Source organism: Xenopus laevis, chromosome 1S (assembly GCF_017654675.1).
Source record: "Xenopus laevis strain J_2021 chromosome 1S, Xenopus_laevis_v10.1, whole genome shotgun sequence".
Classification (NCBI taxonomy): domain Eukaryota; kingdom Metazoa; phylum Chordata; class Amphibia; order Anura; family Pipidae; genus Xenopus; species Xenopus laevis.
This window is the reverse complement of record NC_054372.1, coordinates 129,691,414-129,708,527: the sequence shown is the minus strand read 5'-3', so window position 1 is coordinate 129,708,527 and position 17,114 is coordinate 129,691,414. Positions and strand designations below refer to the sequence as shown.

Here is a 17,114-nt window from a genome sequence, read left to right as displayed (position 1 = left end):
AGGATAGAAAGGGACATACAAACACTGCTTTCAATAGCAATACATATACAAATAAATTAAAAACCATAGAAAATGTGTAATGAATGTATATTGCAAAGTTGCTTAGAATTATGTATATTTTAATTAGACAAATTATCACTTTCAAGTGTAGCTGACTTGAACCAAAGAATTGCCCATGGATGCCATTATTAATGCCATATGCATTGGTTTGCCTTAATTGATACCATTTGCACACAAACATATACTCTTTTAAAGAAAATCCCATAGAAATGAATGGAGAGTGGTGGAATTTCACTCTAAAGGACTGCTGCAACCTCTAACTTCACTTTTTGATAAATATACCCCTTAGACTCACATTTGTGTAGTAGAGTGAAATCCAAAAATGTCACTCTAATGCACAGGAACAAGTCTAAGGGCCAGGTTTATCAAGGGTCGAATTTCGAATTCATGGGAGTTCTTTAAAACTCCCATGAACTCGAATTTCGACCAATTGAAGTTTATTAAAAATGTAAAATTTTCAAAACTCGGTTGAATAGGATTGACCAGAAAATTCGAAAAGAATTCTCTGAAAAAACTTGAATGCAAACAACTCCAAATTGATCCCAGGACGTCTTCTGTTGACTAAAACAGCAATTCGGCAGGTTTTAGGTGGAGAATAGTCTAATTTCTGTTCTTAAAGGGCCTGACTATGATAAATTTAGAATTCAAATTTTTTCAAAAACTCGAATTGAATTTTAACAATTCCCTAGTCGAATTTGACCGTATTGGTCATAAAAAAATGTGAAATTTGAATTTTCAATTCAACCTTTGATAAATCAGCCCATAGGTCTGTGATGGAGCATGGGAAAGGTAAGTAAGATGTCAGTGCAGCACACTTTACTGGACTTGTGCAACAGAGTCTTACTTTAGCTATAATCCTAAATAAGGCAATTTATGACAACTTCCACATATCGCAAGAGGAGAATATTCCTGCAATAACCTTGGTTCAAATGTTACATAGTTCATACACAACTCCTCAGGACATTGTCGCAGCCTTGGTGTTTTTATTTTTTTGCTTTAAACTGTTCGTGCACAGAGCAAGTTGTATATGAAACATATAGTTCAGGACTGTTTCTCTACTGCACCAGTCCAGCACCTCTTCCACAGTTACTCGGCACTGTAAGGGCAATCTTGAATGATACAGAAGGCCACATTCAATGGGGAAATTTAAATCCTCAAAGGGGTTGTTCACCTTCCAAAAACATTTTTCAGTTCAGTTGTTTTCAGATTGTTCCCCAGAAATAAAGACTTTTTTCAATTACTTTCCATTATTTATTTTTTACTGTTTTTCCAAAATCTAAGTTTAAAGTTGAATGTCTCTGGTGTTTGAGTCTGGCCATTCAGTAATTCAGGCGCAGATTCTGAACTGTTACAGTTTTGCAACATTTAGTTGATACATTTCTCAGCAGCATTTCTGGAGTATTAGCAACTATTGTATCAATTCTAACAGCTGCCTGTAATGAAACCCAGAGATTCTGCTCAGCCGGGACAAAGATAAGAAATGTATCAATTTATAACAGTTTACAGGGTCGGCGACCCCCCCTCCCAGAGCTGCTTTAGAAGGTGAAAAATGATACTTTACACTTCAATATTAAAGAATGGTGACAAATAGAAAGTAATTGGAAAAAGTCATTATTTCTGGTGATCTATCTAAAAACAGCTGGTTGTTTGATGGTGAACCACCCCTTTAATATATGCCACGTTTCTGTTGTCCAGAATTTAATATTGGTAACTGTAATTTTTGCATAATACCACAAATAAGCAAACCAGCATTTAGTGTAAATCAAAATACAGTGTTTAAATACCATTATTAGATCATTGTATCCCTGATGACATGTAGCTAAATTACATTACTACCTAAATACATTGCATCACCATGCATCACTTTTATTAGATGGAATATAATGGATGGAATATCAAATAACTAGCATTATATTTATTGGCATATACAGAATTTATGTTCATTGTTGGCTTTAGGACAGCCCCTTTCTGCTACCCATCTATTAAACCCTCTGACTAGTGCCAAAATACCCCCCCCCCCCAGAATGCAAGAGTGTCAGTAGAGCTCAATTACAATGGCCCTGGTAAGAATTGCAAGAGTATTAAGAAGTGGAAGAGTGCAGAGATTGGCTTTGATCTACACCTCACACCAGATAATGCGTAAAGAGAAAAGGAGGCCAACCCTATCATCACTGCCTACCATAGGGCAGAAGTTCAGGGACCCATTTCAGCCTGCATCTGCCATTGCTCCCTAACTTGTGCACTTGAATGACTAGCAAGGTAGAAGCGGGGCGGCACCTATATGCCTCTAGCCCCTCATTAATATAATCTGCTGAATACAGATAATGCTGTATTCATGGGGGGAAACAAAGTTCACTGTACTCTACAATTGAGCTTATAGAGGTGCAGCAATTTCAAGGAAGTGAAAGCCAGTGTACAAAATGCAAAAACTGGTGGATTGTGCCCATTGTTTGCATTTTGCTCACTGCCCTGTTCTTGGTAAATGACCCCAGTGTATCTATTCACAAGTAATCTCACTGACATATATATATATATATTATAGTTTGCACCAATGCACAGTCAATGTAATAAAACTTCTTACTGAAAAAGTCGTTATGTTTGCTCCAAAAGACCTTCAAGCACTTCTTAAGAGTGCGCAATCAAAATTCGCAATGCAATAACAGTTTAAGGAACAATATTACATTGCGAGATGTGGATTTTTAGTCTTATTGGTGCGAATTGTTTTGCTCTTTGCGACTTTAATAGTGTCTTCCAAGTGACAAACAATTTAAGCACCTCTGGAGTATACTTGCAGCTACACAAGGAGTAGAGCGTCTGACACTTAATAGCATTTTAACATGTCTGTCTTTTATGTGTATAACATAGGAACTAGTATAATCAGTTTGCAAACAGTTATTGGAAATTCACCTGAAGCCAGTTTTAAACAGATGTACAGCAAGCTGAGATCTTTCCCAGATTTAGCTGTCATCACACTAGGCCGAAGTGTGCTTAATTGATCTGGCCCAACAAAGGGATCCTAATGGAAGCCTATGCCACCATTCCCCAGATGCAGGCAAGCCAAATCAACTCACTGATGCAGAATTGTTTAACCTGACAATTTTGGAAAGATTGTGGTTAGGCAAGCAATCGAGAAGACTCCATACACGGACCAGTAACTTTCTGACTCCATCTGTAGTGGCCAAGTCAACTTTCTCAGCAACCTTTACTCTCAGCATTCTTAGCAGTATGGTCAACCATGTTGGCTGTTTTCCTTATGTGTATGGGACTATGATGATTATTAAATGCACTTTCATATTTTCTATTGTCTGTTTTGCGAAAGCTACCTGATCTGATCAATTCTGCCATTTACCTATATAAATGGATAAAGACAGCTCATCTATCAAAAACCACCTACGGTCTGGCAACTAAGCATTGGTATAGGAGTTTTGACCATGGAATTAGTTCATTCAGCTCTTCTGAATAAATTTGTTCCAAGTCACAGACACTGCTGAACAGTGATTAACGCTTGCCTTTCTATAATTTTTTTAATCACTAACCAAAGCAGTGAAATTTGCTTTAGTCAACAATTTCTGTAGATCCTTGTACTAGGGAAGGAATTGTTAATAAATAACTAGAGTTCAAAAGAATGGCTAGCAGTTTTCTTGGCCACATAAACTTGCAGAGAAAAGATTCAAATGTGTCCATCGAGGAAAGCGTAATCAGCTATTTTACTTCTTTGCTTGGCAAAAAAAAGCTAGTGTCCTCATCTATATTATTGTGGATAACAGCACTGTTAAAATCATATCAAAATGAGAGGACAAAGGCATTTACTAAACTGTAAGGCAATATAGTTGCTTATCAGTATAACTATTATAAGAGGTTACATACTTTAGCAGAGTACAAAAGTCAGTGTTGTGACAGTGCCACCAAGTGACAGAAGCCAATGTTGTGCTTTGTGGATGTTAAACTGTTGTGGATACGAAAAGAAAGAAAAAAAACAGACTGACCATTACCCTCTATACACACTTGAACTGTACAAATCACAGTAATATGGATATAATATGGATATTACAGGGGGAGCTGTACTGGGCCCAATATTTTTTAAAGCTTTAAGATGCCATGCTGTACCAGTAACATTAAAGGAACTGTAACACCAAAAAAATTAAAATGTTTTAAAGGAAGACAATACTATGTAGCCCACCCTTGAGTGTGCTTTTTGCAGTGTATTATGGCTCTGTGTGACCAGGCTTAACTCCCTGCAACTCCCGGTACCTGGTGTAGTTCAGTGCAGCAAAGGATCCAATCACAGAGATGACTCTTGCAGCAAAATAAATTGTTTATTTACAAAGAATAGTTGCAATAAAGGCATTCACAGGCACTTTGATGCCAATCAGAGTAATGGTAACAGGATCCCTTCTTTAGCAGGTAAAATAGCACAGTTAGGATAAACACCTCCTGGGGCAAAATCCTCCCAGAGAGTATAGCTTCATGCCTTGGAATAATCAGCTTGGGGTCTTGGGTCTTGGCGCCCTCACTGGTCCTCACCTCATCCACTGAGTCCCTGAACTAGTGGTGTACTCACCACAGGGTCCTAACCCCACTACTTCTTGTTGGAGTGGAAACTGCACAATATATACCCTGAGCCTCGCTATTGCTCCTTGACCGACTATAACCATAACTTCTAACTATAGGTCGTGTGTAACCTCAGAGATCCATCTTGTAAGTGCAAGTTTTTTTCCTACTTTTTTCCAAGTGGAAGAAAGGATATCGGCACACCGTAACCAGCAGTGCTCTTGCAGCTCTGGTTATTCTCCAAGCTTGTGCAGCTTAAATGCACTTGGGCCTGATCCCCAATAGAAACAGTCTGGTAACACTGTGTACTGTTGTGCAGGACACCACCTGTTTCTCAATATTTTTTGTTTAGCTACCCATATTTTCTTTCCCCACATGCTGTAAATTACTCTATTACATGGTCCAAAGAAAGATTTTGTAGCCCTATGTTTTATCAATGCCAATTCAGATAATTAATTACAACCTGTTTTTCATATCACCCTTAAAAATCTGTTAAAGCATTACTTGTAACAAATGTTCTTGGAATCTTAGCTAAGCTAAGGATAGTGCCACACTTCATGTTTAAAAAGATTGTGTGTATTTCTGTGTCCAAAATCAATCCTATGTTGCCATTAGACGGACATGAATGGCTGTATGTTCAGGAGGGCCAAAGCAGTATTGGTCATTAGTCAAATTTTAAAACCTCTTACTTACGGATAATCTAATCCAATGAACACGGGTAGACAACACCTGGTCTTATAAGCAGTTTTCATGTGAAGGTTGTGTGGTTTAATTGAAGCACAGAGGAGGATGCTTTAGCAGGGGTGCTTCGCCAATGAGGCGAGTTGAGGCTGTCGCCTCAGGCGGCAGCGCCCCACTAGGTACCAGGGGCAGCAAAAATGCTGCTCCTGGTACTTGAAGAGCGAATTTCCCGGGGGAGGGGGGGCCAGGATCGCCCCTGTGCTTTAGGCAGCAGAGTATCCTGACAATAGGCAATTTGAGCTAAATGTATGCGTTAAATGCCACATATAGTACATTAACAACAATATGTGCAGGCAACTCACTGTCAATGTGCACACAGGGTGGATTGCAACCCTGAAATGCTGTGCATATTCCTGAAGAAATTGTGTGTGTTCTGTAAATGTGAGGGGGAACTCACACTGTAAGCGCCACTAGTGCTATCTAGTACTGATCTTAAAGGAACAGTAATACCAAAATTAAAAGTATTTTAAAGTAATTAACATATATGTACTGTCATTATGCATTGATAAAAATGATGTGTTTGCTTTAGAAAGACAGCTATAGTTTATATAAATAAGCTGCTGTGTAGCCATGGGGCCAGCCATTCAAAGCACAGGTTACACACAGCAGATAACAGATGTACTATGTAGAGTCCCATTATATTCTGTTACAGAGCTTGTCTGTTATATGCTAAGTAGCATGTAGCATGGCTACACAGCAGCATATTTATATAGTAGTGTTTGTGAAGCAAAAACATAACTTTAAAATAATTTTATTTTTTGTGTTACTGTTCTTTTAGGGTAAGGCCAGATGAGGAGATTCGTGGAGATTTTGTCGACTGGCGACTTATCTCCATGTCTTTTGCACGACTATCTGGCCGAACTGCCTCAGCGTCTTTTCCCCATAGGCTACAGCGCAAAATCGCCTGCGCTAATGCACACGCGGCAATGCATTTTCAATAGTCGCCCAAAATTGCAACTTTGGGCAACTATTGAAAACGCATCGCAGCATGTGCATTAGCGCAGGCGATTTTGCGCTGTAGCCTATGGGGAAAAGACGCTGAGGCAGTTCGGGGAGATAGTCACGCAAAAGACGTGGCGATAAGTCGCCAGGCGACAAAATCTCCCCGAATCTCCTTGTCTGGCCTTACCCTTAAAGAAGAAGAATTCCTGAGAGGTGCTGCTTAAACATGTAGGCACGACAGAGATAGAAGCATCATTATAAAAGAACATGAGAAGACAACAAACAAGCTTAGTGAAACTGATTATTTCCCCTCAGAACAATCTTTCTTTCTTTGGATTTAAAAAACAGTGCAGAACTGAAGGCTGTAGTCATTTTATCTCCCTTTCTTTTAAAGAGAGTGAATATGTATCTGTTAGTGAGCTGCAATGATGACCTCTCCAATTTGTACTTCCATTCATAGTGAAGATTGTGACACATTAGCTTATAAGTGGTCATCGGCATCATTTTTAATTAAATAAGTAAAGTTTTTTTGATGAGGGTAAGGTACTAAATTGGGCTGAGTCCAAGTCTATACATTTACAGTAGCCATTCCCTGGCTTTTTCAAACTTCCAGCTAGTTGCCTCCACACAACAAGCATCATGATGTATGTACAAATGTATAATACTTCCAGAATGTTTGGCAGGATAAATCCAGTACCAGACTCGTTTACTATTCTCACGAAAATAAAGTAGGATAAACTTAACTATACCCACATTTCACATTATACCCCAAAACAGAGGGGGATCTACACCAAGTCTATATATAACAGACAGAAAAGCAGGCCCATTTACTAAAATGTAAGGGTTTTCATAAATGTGGGAGCAACGATGTATCACCTGTAAATTTTTGCAAGTTTCCCAGGAATATAAATCTACAGTAACAAACAAAACACATAGTATCAAACAATTTGTAAATTGTCATTTATATAATAAACTGCAATAACTGCAATAAACAATATGTGGGTTGTAGCATGTGGTCTCTAAAAGAAAGTATTAGAGAACATATAAATAAAATTAGTAATATTAAATACTGCAACAAAACCAATGTCACTAGACAGTTGGAATGTAATAATACAGATTTAAGATATTTTCCAGTACAAGTGATTGAACAGGTGAAAACAGGTATTAGAGGAGGAGATATTCTGACCATGCTACATAAAAAAGAGGTATATTGGATATTCCACTTAGAGATATGGTTACCATAAGGGTTGTTTTATATTTGATGTGACTTGTTTTGTATGAAGTAATTTGCTTTTGATACATATTGCTATTTATATTGTTTAACATGGATTAATTAGAATCAGATAAGTGAAGTTATTTTATAGCTGAGTGGGCGGGTCTGGAACACCTTAACAAGGTGTTGATGCAATAATGACCTGGCTCAAACACGATTGGTCTTAATTTATGGGAGGGTTTATTTCGAAATGTATATATATGTACATGGAGACATGCGATTGTCTTTTGAGATTGCCTATGACAAGTGGATAAGTGCTTAGAATAGCATGCTGGGTAAGCATGAAATGCGTTAGGCTTCATGTGGGGTAACTGAAATGTATTTTAATGTTACAATAAATATATATATTTATTATAGCATGAATATAGAGAAGTTTTTGGCTCTATAATGTGTTACCTCTGTTTGGTCACTAGAGGACTCTATCATGCTTAATTTATTAAGCATCACATTGAAACATTTTGTGCCTAAAGCTACTTAAAAATGCCTTACCCTTTAAACAAAACAGGGATTGTTTGCCCATATATTGCAATATATTTTAGCTGGCCAACTACGTCAAAGTCATCCCCAGTGTGGCTAGTTCAAATAGCAGCAAACCTCCAGGAAGAGTCTCATAGGTGTTCCTACACTCAACTTGCATCTGATTCATTAAGAATTCTATTGCTTCATTATAAATTTTATAAAAGGACCCTTTATAAAATGTATAATGAAGCAAAAGAATTCCTAATGAATCATACGCAAGTTGAGTGTAGGAACACCTATGAGACTCTTCCTGGAGGTTTGTTGCTATTTGCACAATACCCCACATAGTGGGAAAAGTGCAAAAAAGGCAGGTTTGCTTCACAAAAAAGAAAACTAATATCATACTTTCTTTTCTTTTCCTGGCCATCCTCCCCATCAATATAGAAAAAACTGATGGGTTAACGCCTGCTACTCCCAGCCTAGACAGAAGAAACAGTAAATTTTACCTATAAAGCCCTCCCCCTTCTGGCTCACGGTAGTCAATATGTTGACGGGGAGGATGGCCAGGAAAAGAAAATTTCTGTAAGTATGATATTTATTTTCTTTTTTCCTGGCCACCCCCCTGTCAACATAGAAAAAAAAACATATGGGTTATACCCAAGCAATCAAGTAAAAATAGGGAGGGAACCAATTATGATGATTATTTATTTTGCAGAACATGCAGACAAAAGAATGGATTGCTCCTGCCTCTGCTGCCCAAAAGGCCACTACACCTCGTGTAGAATGTGCATTAAAGGACCAGTAACATCAATTTTTTTCATTAAAAAGTTTGTTAGTGTAGAACGAAAAAAAACCCCATAAAGACATATTAAACTTTTAAATCGCTAAGTCTTTATTAAGAAATAACTTACTGAAACTCCGCTTCATACAGGCATATTTCACACTTATGGTCTCAAAGCAGTTCACTGTAGAGTGCATTCCCAAAATTGGCGGTTGGTCTGCAGCTTGTTCTTTCCTCCTGCATTGCTCATTCAGTTTTGTTTATTATTATTATCCAGTAGCAGTTGTGGTGAAATCTAAATACTGTTGCCCTCTAGTTGCTAGCACTGTATTAGCAGCCACAAGGCATTGTTGTGGGGTTCAATTCTGGCTTCCCCTTCTTGTTGCATAACAGCTTTTTTGTGGATGTTTTATTCTTCTAGCTCTCAGGAAGAAACGTCTGCCTGGCGTCTGCTTCTCTCCTGCATATAGCACTGGCCAGCAGTTTGTGTACAGTGGTACACAGGTGCATGTGCATGGATTAAGAGAACACACATGATGTGGCAACTGTGTTTTGTTTGGTGCAGCTTGAAATTCCACTCTTTTCTTTTTTCTCTCCTCTTTCTCAGTTTATGATTTGTTAATGGGTCAGATAGGGAAGAAACTGACAAATCACAAAGCATGTGTGAGAGATGTAAACTGGCATCCATGGGACAACAAGCTTGTGAGCAGCTCTGTGGGTAAGATATGTAAAAAAAACTCACAAAGCATTGGGACTAGTTTATGGTGGAAGATAATGGGAGAACCAAACATATATTAGGCTAGTATTATCAAAGATAGATGATTGGAAATATAGAGAAGCTTCCTCTCCTTAGGCTATGGACACACATGCTATTGTCAGGCTGCATATTTTTGCAGGCCGAAAGAAGCAGATCTGCTCAGTGCCCCTGCTCCATTGATTTGAATCCAACCAGCCTGTGTGCAGTCCGGGGCACTGAGCAGATCTGCTTCTCTCAGCCTGCAAAATACACAGGCTGACAACAGACTGCGTGTCCGTAGCCTTACCATAGTCATATTATCTGCTAGGTTGTTAAGGAAACTGCCCTGCAGTAATGTAAAAAACACTTTACATCCGCCTTGTGCTGTCACTAATATAAACCTACGCATTTTCTATGCTCTGACACAAAACGTATTATACTAATTATACTAATATTCACTCACTCTTACTGATGTGGATGCAAGACTTTACACTATTTTTGGTGCGCCTGAACAAACTGGACTGTCCGATATCACAGTGAGTCTGAAGCTATTAGCCTCCCCCATGCTTCCCACTGAGCTGCGTCCTGGAGATGAGGCAGAGCGATCCCAGATGAGGACTAGCAGGAGTGCCGATGAGCCCACGAAGATAACAACACATCAGAACGTGTGCCTGCGTCCGAACGTGCGCGTGCGTTAATGTGCATGCGCCCATAAGCAATTGGCGCAGCCGTCAATACACCAGCGTGAGCGCCCACCTGCGCTTGCGCAATCTGTACTTGACCCCCTGAGTCCTGACATTAGACATTCAGAACTTGCTGGAGACTTCAGAAGAATTCAAAAGATAATATTGCTACTATACTATCGAAGTACTACATCTCATTTTAACCACAGTTTGTTTGCCTGAAATCAGGCTGTGAGTAAGCCTTTAAAGAGCAACTAAAGTCTAAAATAGAATGCTAGAAATGCTGAATTTTGTATAATTAACATAAATATTAACTTACCGCACCAGAAGCCTAATTAAACAAATTATTTATGTTTTCAAAGTTGGCCACAGGGGGTCATCATCTCTTAACTGTTAAACCAACTTTGCAAGACCAAGACTACACACATGCTCAGTGTGGTCTGAGCGTCAGTTGGGAGGCTAAACTTAGGGATTGTCATAAATTATCAAAACAGCACAAGTCAAATAATATCTGCCATAGAAACCAATACAGCAAGACTGATTAATAATCAGAATATGCAGACTGCACTGGGTCTGCGGATACAAATATCTACAGGGAAACAAACAAAGCTGCTCAAGTTCTGGGAAGTAAGGTGGGGGGGGGCTCCCACTGATGTTTTAAAGTATGATTGCTTCCCTGCAGAGCAGTTAGGGACCGTCTGAAGTTTCAATCCGCAGCTGTCAGAGGGGGAATTTCACTGCATACAGTCTGGTTTCTTCTAAAAACTGTACACATTTTTAAAATTAAAGTATATTGGAGATAGATTTCTTTTTCATTAAAAAAGCCTGGCGAGGCATTTTCAGGCGACTGTTGAAAAGCGCATCGCCTCGTGTGGTTAGCACAGGCGTTTTTACATAGGCGCCCATACAAAACTGTCGCCTGCGCCGGTCGCGGAGACTGTTGCGGCGCTTTGTCGCCGCGACCGCAAACGCGTCGCTATCTCCCCGTGTGGACTAGCCCTTGGAGATCTGAGGTATCCAGCAGAAGCTTTGTGACTGGCACCTTCTATAGATTATAGAGAACATTTGATGGGTCCCTCCAGACTCTTTACTAAACTAGCCTGGGGATATTATATACCAGTGAGTTGTATAGGGTTTGTGTTACGGGGTTTACTAGTAGTTCATACAGGTCATGTATGATGAGCTTAAAGAGATCTATACAGAGCCTGTGTAAGAGCGGTATTCTAGAGAAGTACACTAGACTTGTGTTACTGGTACAGAAATCTGTACAGACCTATGAAATGGGGCAAAATACAGTGCCTCTTTAAATGAAGCCAAGCATAAGCTACAGGGCATGGTATACAAAGTTATATAATGCAGGAGGCAACTTTGTGTTGTTTTAGAAGTAATTGTGGGAGTTTTGCCATCACAATATGTATATGACTGTCAAATACCAAAAACAGAGTACTCCAGCTCACTACCCAAGTATAGATGCTGCGGTGCTTCTATCCTCTTAGACCTTACCGCTGGTCTTCAATGTAGCCATGAATTAGGAAATTGAGGAGAGAAATCCAGCAGCAGGATTTCAATTTCAAGTGTGATAACGTGTGATAAAGTGTGTAATTTCAAGTGTGATAAAGCCTGAAACATGTTGTGTATTTGGTAGTAAGCAATAAAACACTTTGCAGCAGAAATTCTGCTTCTGGATTGCTCTCCTCATTTTCCTAATGTATGACTGCCAAATACTAACCATGTCTGAACTGGATAAATACTTTAGCAGATAACAGAGTGTGACTTTATGCTACAAGGAGTGACAGCATCTGTCATAGGGATGGGGTCCTGGTACCATATGTGAGGGACTCAACAGCTGATAGGGGGAGGGGACTGGAGCCGTCCTTCTCAGGGGGTGAAGGACAGGATGGCAGCTGTTCTGGAAAAGTGCCTATGCTGGATGGCTTTTCTCATTTAATGTGTGTCTGTCTCCATGTTCTCATGTCTTGCTCTTGTTTCTTCCAGTCGCTCTCAATGGGTTGATCTTTCCAGAATTGTTCTGTGACTCCTCTGTTAACCCCTCTACTCTAGCCCAGTTTCTTTTTGTATTTTAGCTACCTTTGTCTAGCTTGTTCTCTTTCCCCCAGCAAAAATCAGAATCTGTCTTGCCTGCCATTTCCCACTGTCTCTGTGTTCTCTCTAGCCACTTCACTAGCACTTTTCCTGCAAGTTTCCTTTTCCAATATACACTTTGGACCCAAGGATGATTTCTCTGACCAACTGTTTGTGTGCCCTGGTGAGTTTATGTTCAGAGGTGTGTGCCCGTGTGGTGGGCAGTGTGTGTGTGAGGAGAGGATATCATTTACTGCTAGCAGCGCTGGTCAGTCTGGCCCCACTTCTGCAAGGACTTAGCAACCCTAGAAGCATCTTCTCCAACAGCAACAACTTCTTCAATGTGTAAGTATATATATATATTTGTGTTCTGATCTAAAAGTCCGTGAATAGCTATACGGTATGGGATACGTTATCCGGAAACCCTTTATTCAGAATTCTCTGAATTACGTAAAGGCTGTCTCCCATAGACTCCATTATAATAAACTAATCAAAAATTTTAAAAAAGATTTCCTTTCTCTCTGTAATAATATAACAGTACCTTGTACTTCAAACTAAGATATAATTTATCCTTAATGGAATCAAAGCCAGCTCATTAGGTCTATTTAATGTTTACATGATTTTCTAGTAGAGTTAAGGTATGGAGGAAAGATCCATTTTCTGGAAAATCCCAGGTCCTCAGCATTCTGGATAATAGGTCCCATGCCTGAACCTGATATATATCCTGGCATTCTGTTGCCAGTGTCCTGCTGCAAAACCTACTTCATCGCATATTGTGGCTAATTTACTAATAACACGGCACCATTAACACTGGGGGTAAAGTCAGCTAAATAGATGTTCTGAAATGTTTTGGAACCAGAGAGAACCAATTCAGTATGCTTTGTACAAAAGGTTATTATAATAGTCACAGCTATGAAAATACAAGCTTCTAGTCTGGAAGGTATTCAAGACTAACATTGGAAAACTAAAACACATTTTACTCATAAGTGTAAATGTCCTTGGACCCTGGAAATCCAATTCTGAATCATAAAACCGTCCAATGTGAGTGTTCCCTTCCAGCCCCCCCCCCCACCATATAAAGAAAAACATTCACTGTGCTAATCTAGAGGTCCATTATTCTTATAGTATATTTAGCTACAATATTTCCACACACTTGTACAGCTAAAATAAGGGAAAATAAAACAGCATAAACATTCAGTGGGTGTGAGCATGCTTTCACTGTGTATTGAATAGAAACAGAGTAAAATCTCAGAGTGACTGGCTGCTTATTATGTCCTCTGGATGTAACATAGTGTAATGAATACAGTGCATGCATATGTCCCTGTCAACCCAATAGACCCATTAAAACATACCATAGCCTTGATGCCAGGATGACATAGTGTAGCTGCATGGTTATTATTTTTTTTTTTAAATTTTATTAAACTATGCTGTACCATGGCAGCCCAGGACACTATTTTATCATCAGGCTCAGTAGAATTACATTGCTGTAACTGTACAGTTTCCATCAATGAAACCCATCACTGACATTTCTGACAATCTTTGCTTTAGTGTATACTAATGTGCTCACAATAAATGTGCACATATGTACCTAAAACATAAAGAGCAATGACAAAATTGACAGTTTATGGAACACAATTTCTTACACTTTTTTCCACTCCTTGAATGGGCCACAAATGCTAGACATCACCTGCCATTCAAAGTGAATGGAAATGACAAGGTTTATTATCTAATGACAAATAAGCATTGTTCAAAAACAGGCCTTGCATTATTTTTGAGCGATATTCGCCTGTCACTTGACATTATGGTGATTATAATTTACTTTGAAAGGCTGGTGATTTCTAGCAAAAGAGCATGAAATGAAGGAGTTACAAAAGTAATCACCCTGGATGCCAGGCATAAATATTTAGTAAACTATTTAGTTCCTCACTCTAGCCTCAGAAGATATCATGATATCACTTGCACTGCCTCCCTGTTCCCGCTATTCCTTTCTGAACTTCGTCCAGTTTTTCTATGGCTACTTTTTTGTAGTTTGAAGCCCACAACTATACTTTGTATGTATCTTATAAATTATTCTTTGGAAATGTATGTTTGCATCCCTGAATTAAGCATTGTTAGGCTCTGTTGCCATTTCAGAATCTTCATTCCTCATTTTCTTCACTCCCCTCTACACAGGTTTTTTTCACTTGCATTGGAACCCTTCTACATCCTCAATCCCCTATTTAATTTATTTTCAATACACCCTCATTTACATGTTGTATTAAAAGCTTGCATTCTAATTGTTCCCACAGGAAGTTTGTACATTGCTCCTGTGGCTGGACGTTTCTTCTGTTATCTGGATTTGTTCTGTTGGTGTCATTTGTCTCCACTGGCCGACCATTCCTCACTGCAATGCACCTTACAAGATTGGGTGTTGGTACAGCATTATGTCAAGGGATACCCCTCCTCTTCCAGCTGCTGGAGGACTTAACTGGTTCCTGTCACCAGCCTCTACCACCTGGTACACTTCTCTTAACAAAACTAATTGACAGAGCAAGCTGTCAAGCCGAGGGGCACCAGTGGCAAGGTTACCACATATCCCCTCAAACTTTTACTCTCACGCTATGCAGCTTGTCAATGGCAGATGAGCTAGCTGTATTTGTACGGTATCTACGAAGAGGCTACCCAGCTAGCACATCACTACGTCTAGTCTTCCTGTTGAATGCCAGCCTTATGGGATTGTATAACTTACTATTGGTGTCTACTGCACTGTATGCTCCTAGCTACACACAATGTGTGGTTGGAGCTGCAGCTGGCACTCTGTGTTGGCACTTGACTTATCGAGTATGGTACCGTACATTTTATTCACCAGGTCTTCCTGGTCATGGAATGTTCCCTAAAGTGAGTGGAGTCAGGAAAAGTCTGGACTCAGAAGGAAGTTTGCAATGACATTTCAAATGGATTCTGCACCTATTCAACCTATTCAACTGGCATATGCTCCTTGTTAAATGGAGTACTATATACTAAGCTTTTCAGATATAGCAGTGCCTTACACTACAATGCTTGGAATTCTCATGTCATCACTAAATACCTATAGACCACAACCCACTTTGCTATCTGTTCTGACAAATTGTGCCATTTTACTCAGCGATTCAATCAGGTCATTGAGAATAAGGCCTAAGCCACATTTTTACTTGTTAATCTGTCAGGATAGATAGTAGGAGAAGAAGAATTATTCTTTAACAGAGCAACTTTTCAAGTAGTCTTGCAAAAAAGATGCATTCTGGTTCATTTGGTGGTGTATATGCTTTCCTTCTTTGAGGATTTCCCACCTATGCAAAGATACCTAATTAAAAACTTCATATTCAACTCAGGATTCTGGTGCTGTCAGTGATCAAAACTCTCATTGCGCCATAACCCTTAAATGGATATACTACAAATATATCACTGAATTATAATTTTGAGTTCTTATTGTTCACTTTTTTTATACAAATATAGTATTCAGAGCAAGCTCACCGAATTTCTTTGTTGGCTTCTTCCACAGGTATTCTGTGTGTAATACCCAATAGTTCAATGCATTCAGTAGTTGTGGAACAAATCCAGGGCAGCAACTTGTCTGCAAAGTTCTTTATTGGGATAATGAGTCGTTATTATCATTATCCCAATAAAGAACTTTGCAGACAAGTTGCTGCCCTGGATTTGTTCCACAACTACTGAACACTTTTTTTATACAGTTCAACCCACCACAGTCCTGCCTACCTTTTTATATACAGTTAGCTGATGTAGGTAGTTTGGCTTCAAAGTTGAGCTACTTGGGCACTAAGCTCTGACGTTTAGGTTGGTCTTCATGATGTTAGAAAGGGTAAATAACAAAGTATGTGATGCAACTATCTACTCATCTGATGGATGTTCAGGGCTGGTCACAGGCTGGTGGATGCAATGTTTCCAGAATAACACATGCATGTTGATTAATAAACAATGTCTACAGCATTCCCTGTCAAGATGATGACACATCTACCTCCAGCCATAGTGGAGCACTACAGGACACTTTAAGATAAAAGCTTTCGTCTGGCCCTTGGGCTTAATGCAGATGCTTCACACAGAACCCACTGTTATGTGGATATTATGGGGGCATCTGCTCCATAAAAAACAGCAAAACAAATGTTTAGCCTGTTACGTATAACAAAAAGCCATGTAAATGGATATGTTTTTGGCTTGTGTTATAACAAACATATGACCCTATCAGCTACTAAAATAAGTTTTTTCAGTGCCTTTTTAGTTGTACTTTGTCTTTAGGTGCTCTGTTAGCCTTAAATATGTGTCTAATGCCATTTTCAAAATATCATGTAATAACAATCCCCCACCTTTGTGCATTTCATATTATCGATGAACTGTACAGCACAGCTCAATAAAGGGGGGGTATATAAAATCTTGCTAAATGGCATATTTTTGTGAATTTGTGTTTGAAATTTCGAATAGTCTACCTGTATTGTGGATTGACTCCTAAAGATTAAGAAAACAAGTTTTGTTCCATTACAACTAATTGTGTTTGCCTTAAATTAAACTTCAAATATAATGTAGACAGTTATATTTTGAGAATGTCTGCAACTCATTGTTGTGTTTTTGTGGGGTTTTATTTTGATTATTTACCTTTCTCCACCAGCATAATGTTCTATTTTATACACTGATCCAACCTTACTATAACAGTAATGATCCACAGGGTCTCCCCATCTTGGATCTTGTATTTTGCTGCAAGTGGTACTGCACATGCTCAGTGAGCTGCTGCTGAGACACTATTTGGTCATGTGCTTATATGTGTTCCACAGGAAG

General features: G+C 39.1%; 1 protein-coding gene across 1 annotated transcript; it reads left to right on the top strand.

Moving 5' to 3' along the window:
- The first annotated feature begins 12,026 nt into the window (after nt 1-12,026).
- On the top strand, nt 12,027-15,742 carry fitm1.S (fat storage-inducing transmembrane protein 1 S homeolog). Its single transcript, XM_018243906.2, has 2 exons — nt 12,027-12,653; nt 14,597-15,742. The coding sequence occupies exons 1-2, from the start codon at nt 12,460-12,462 to the stop codon at nt 15,231-15,233; spliced, it is 831 nt and encodes a 276-aa protein (XP_018099395.1). The 5' UTR covers nt 12,027-12,459; the 3' UTR covers nt 15,234-15,742.
- Nucleotides 15,743-17,114: the final 1,372 nt, after the last annotated feature.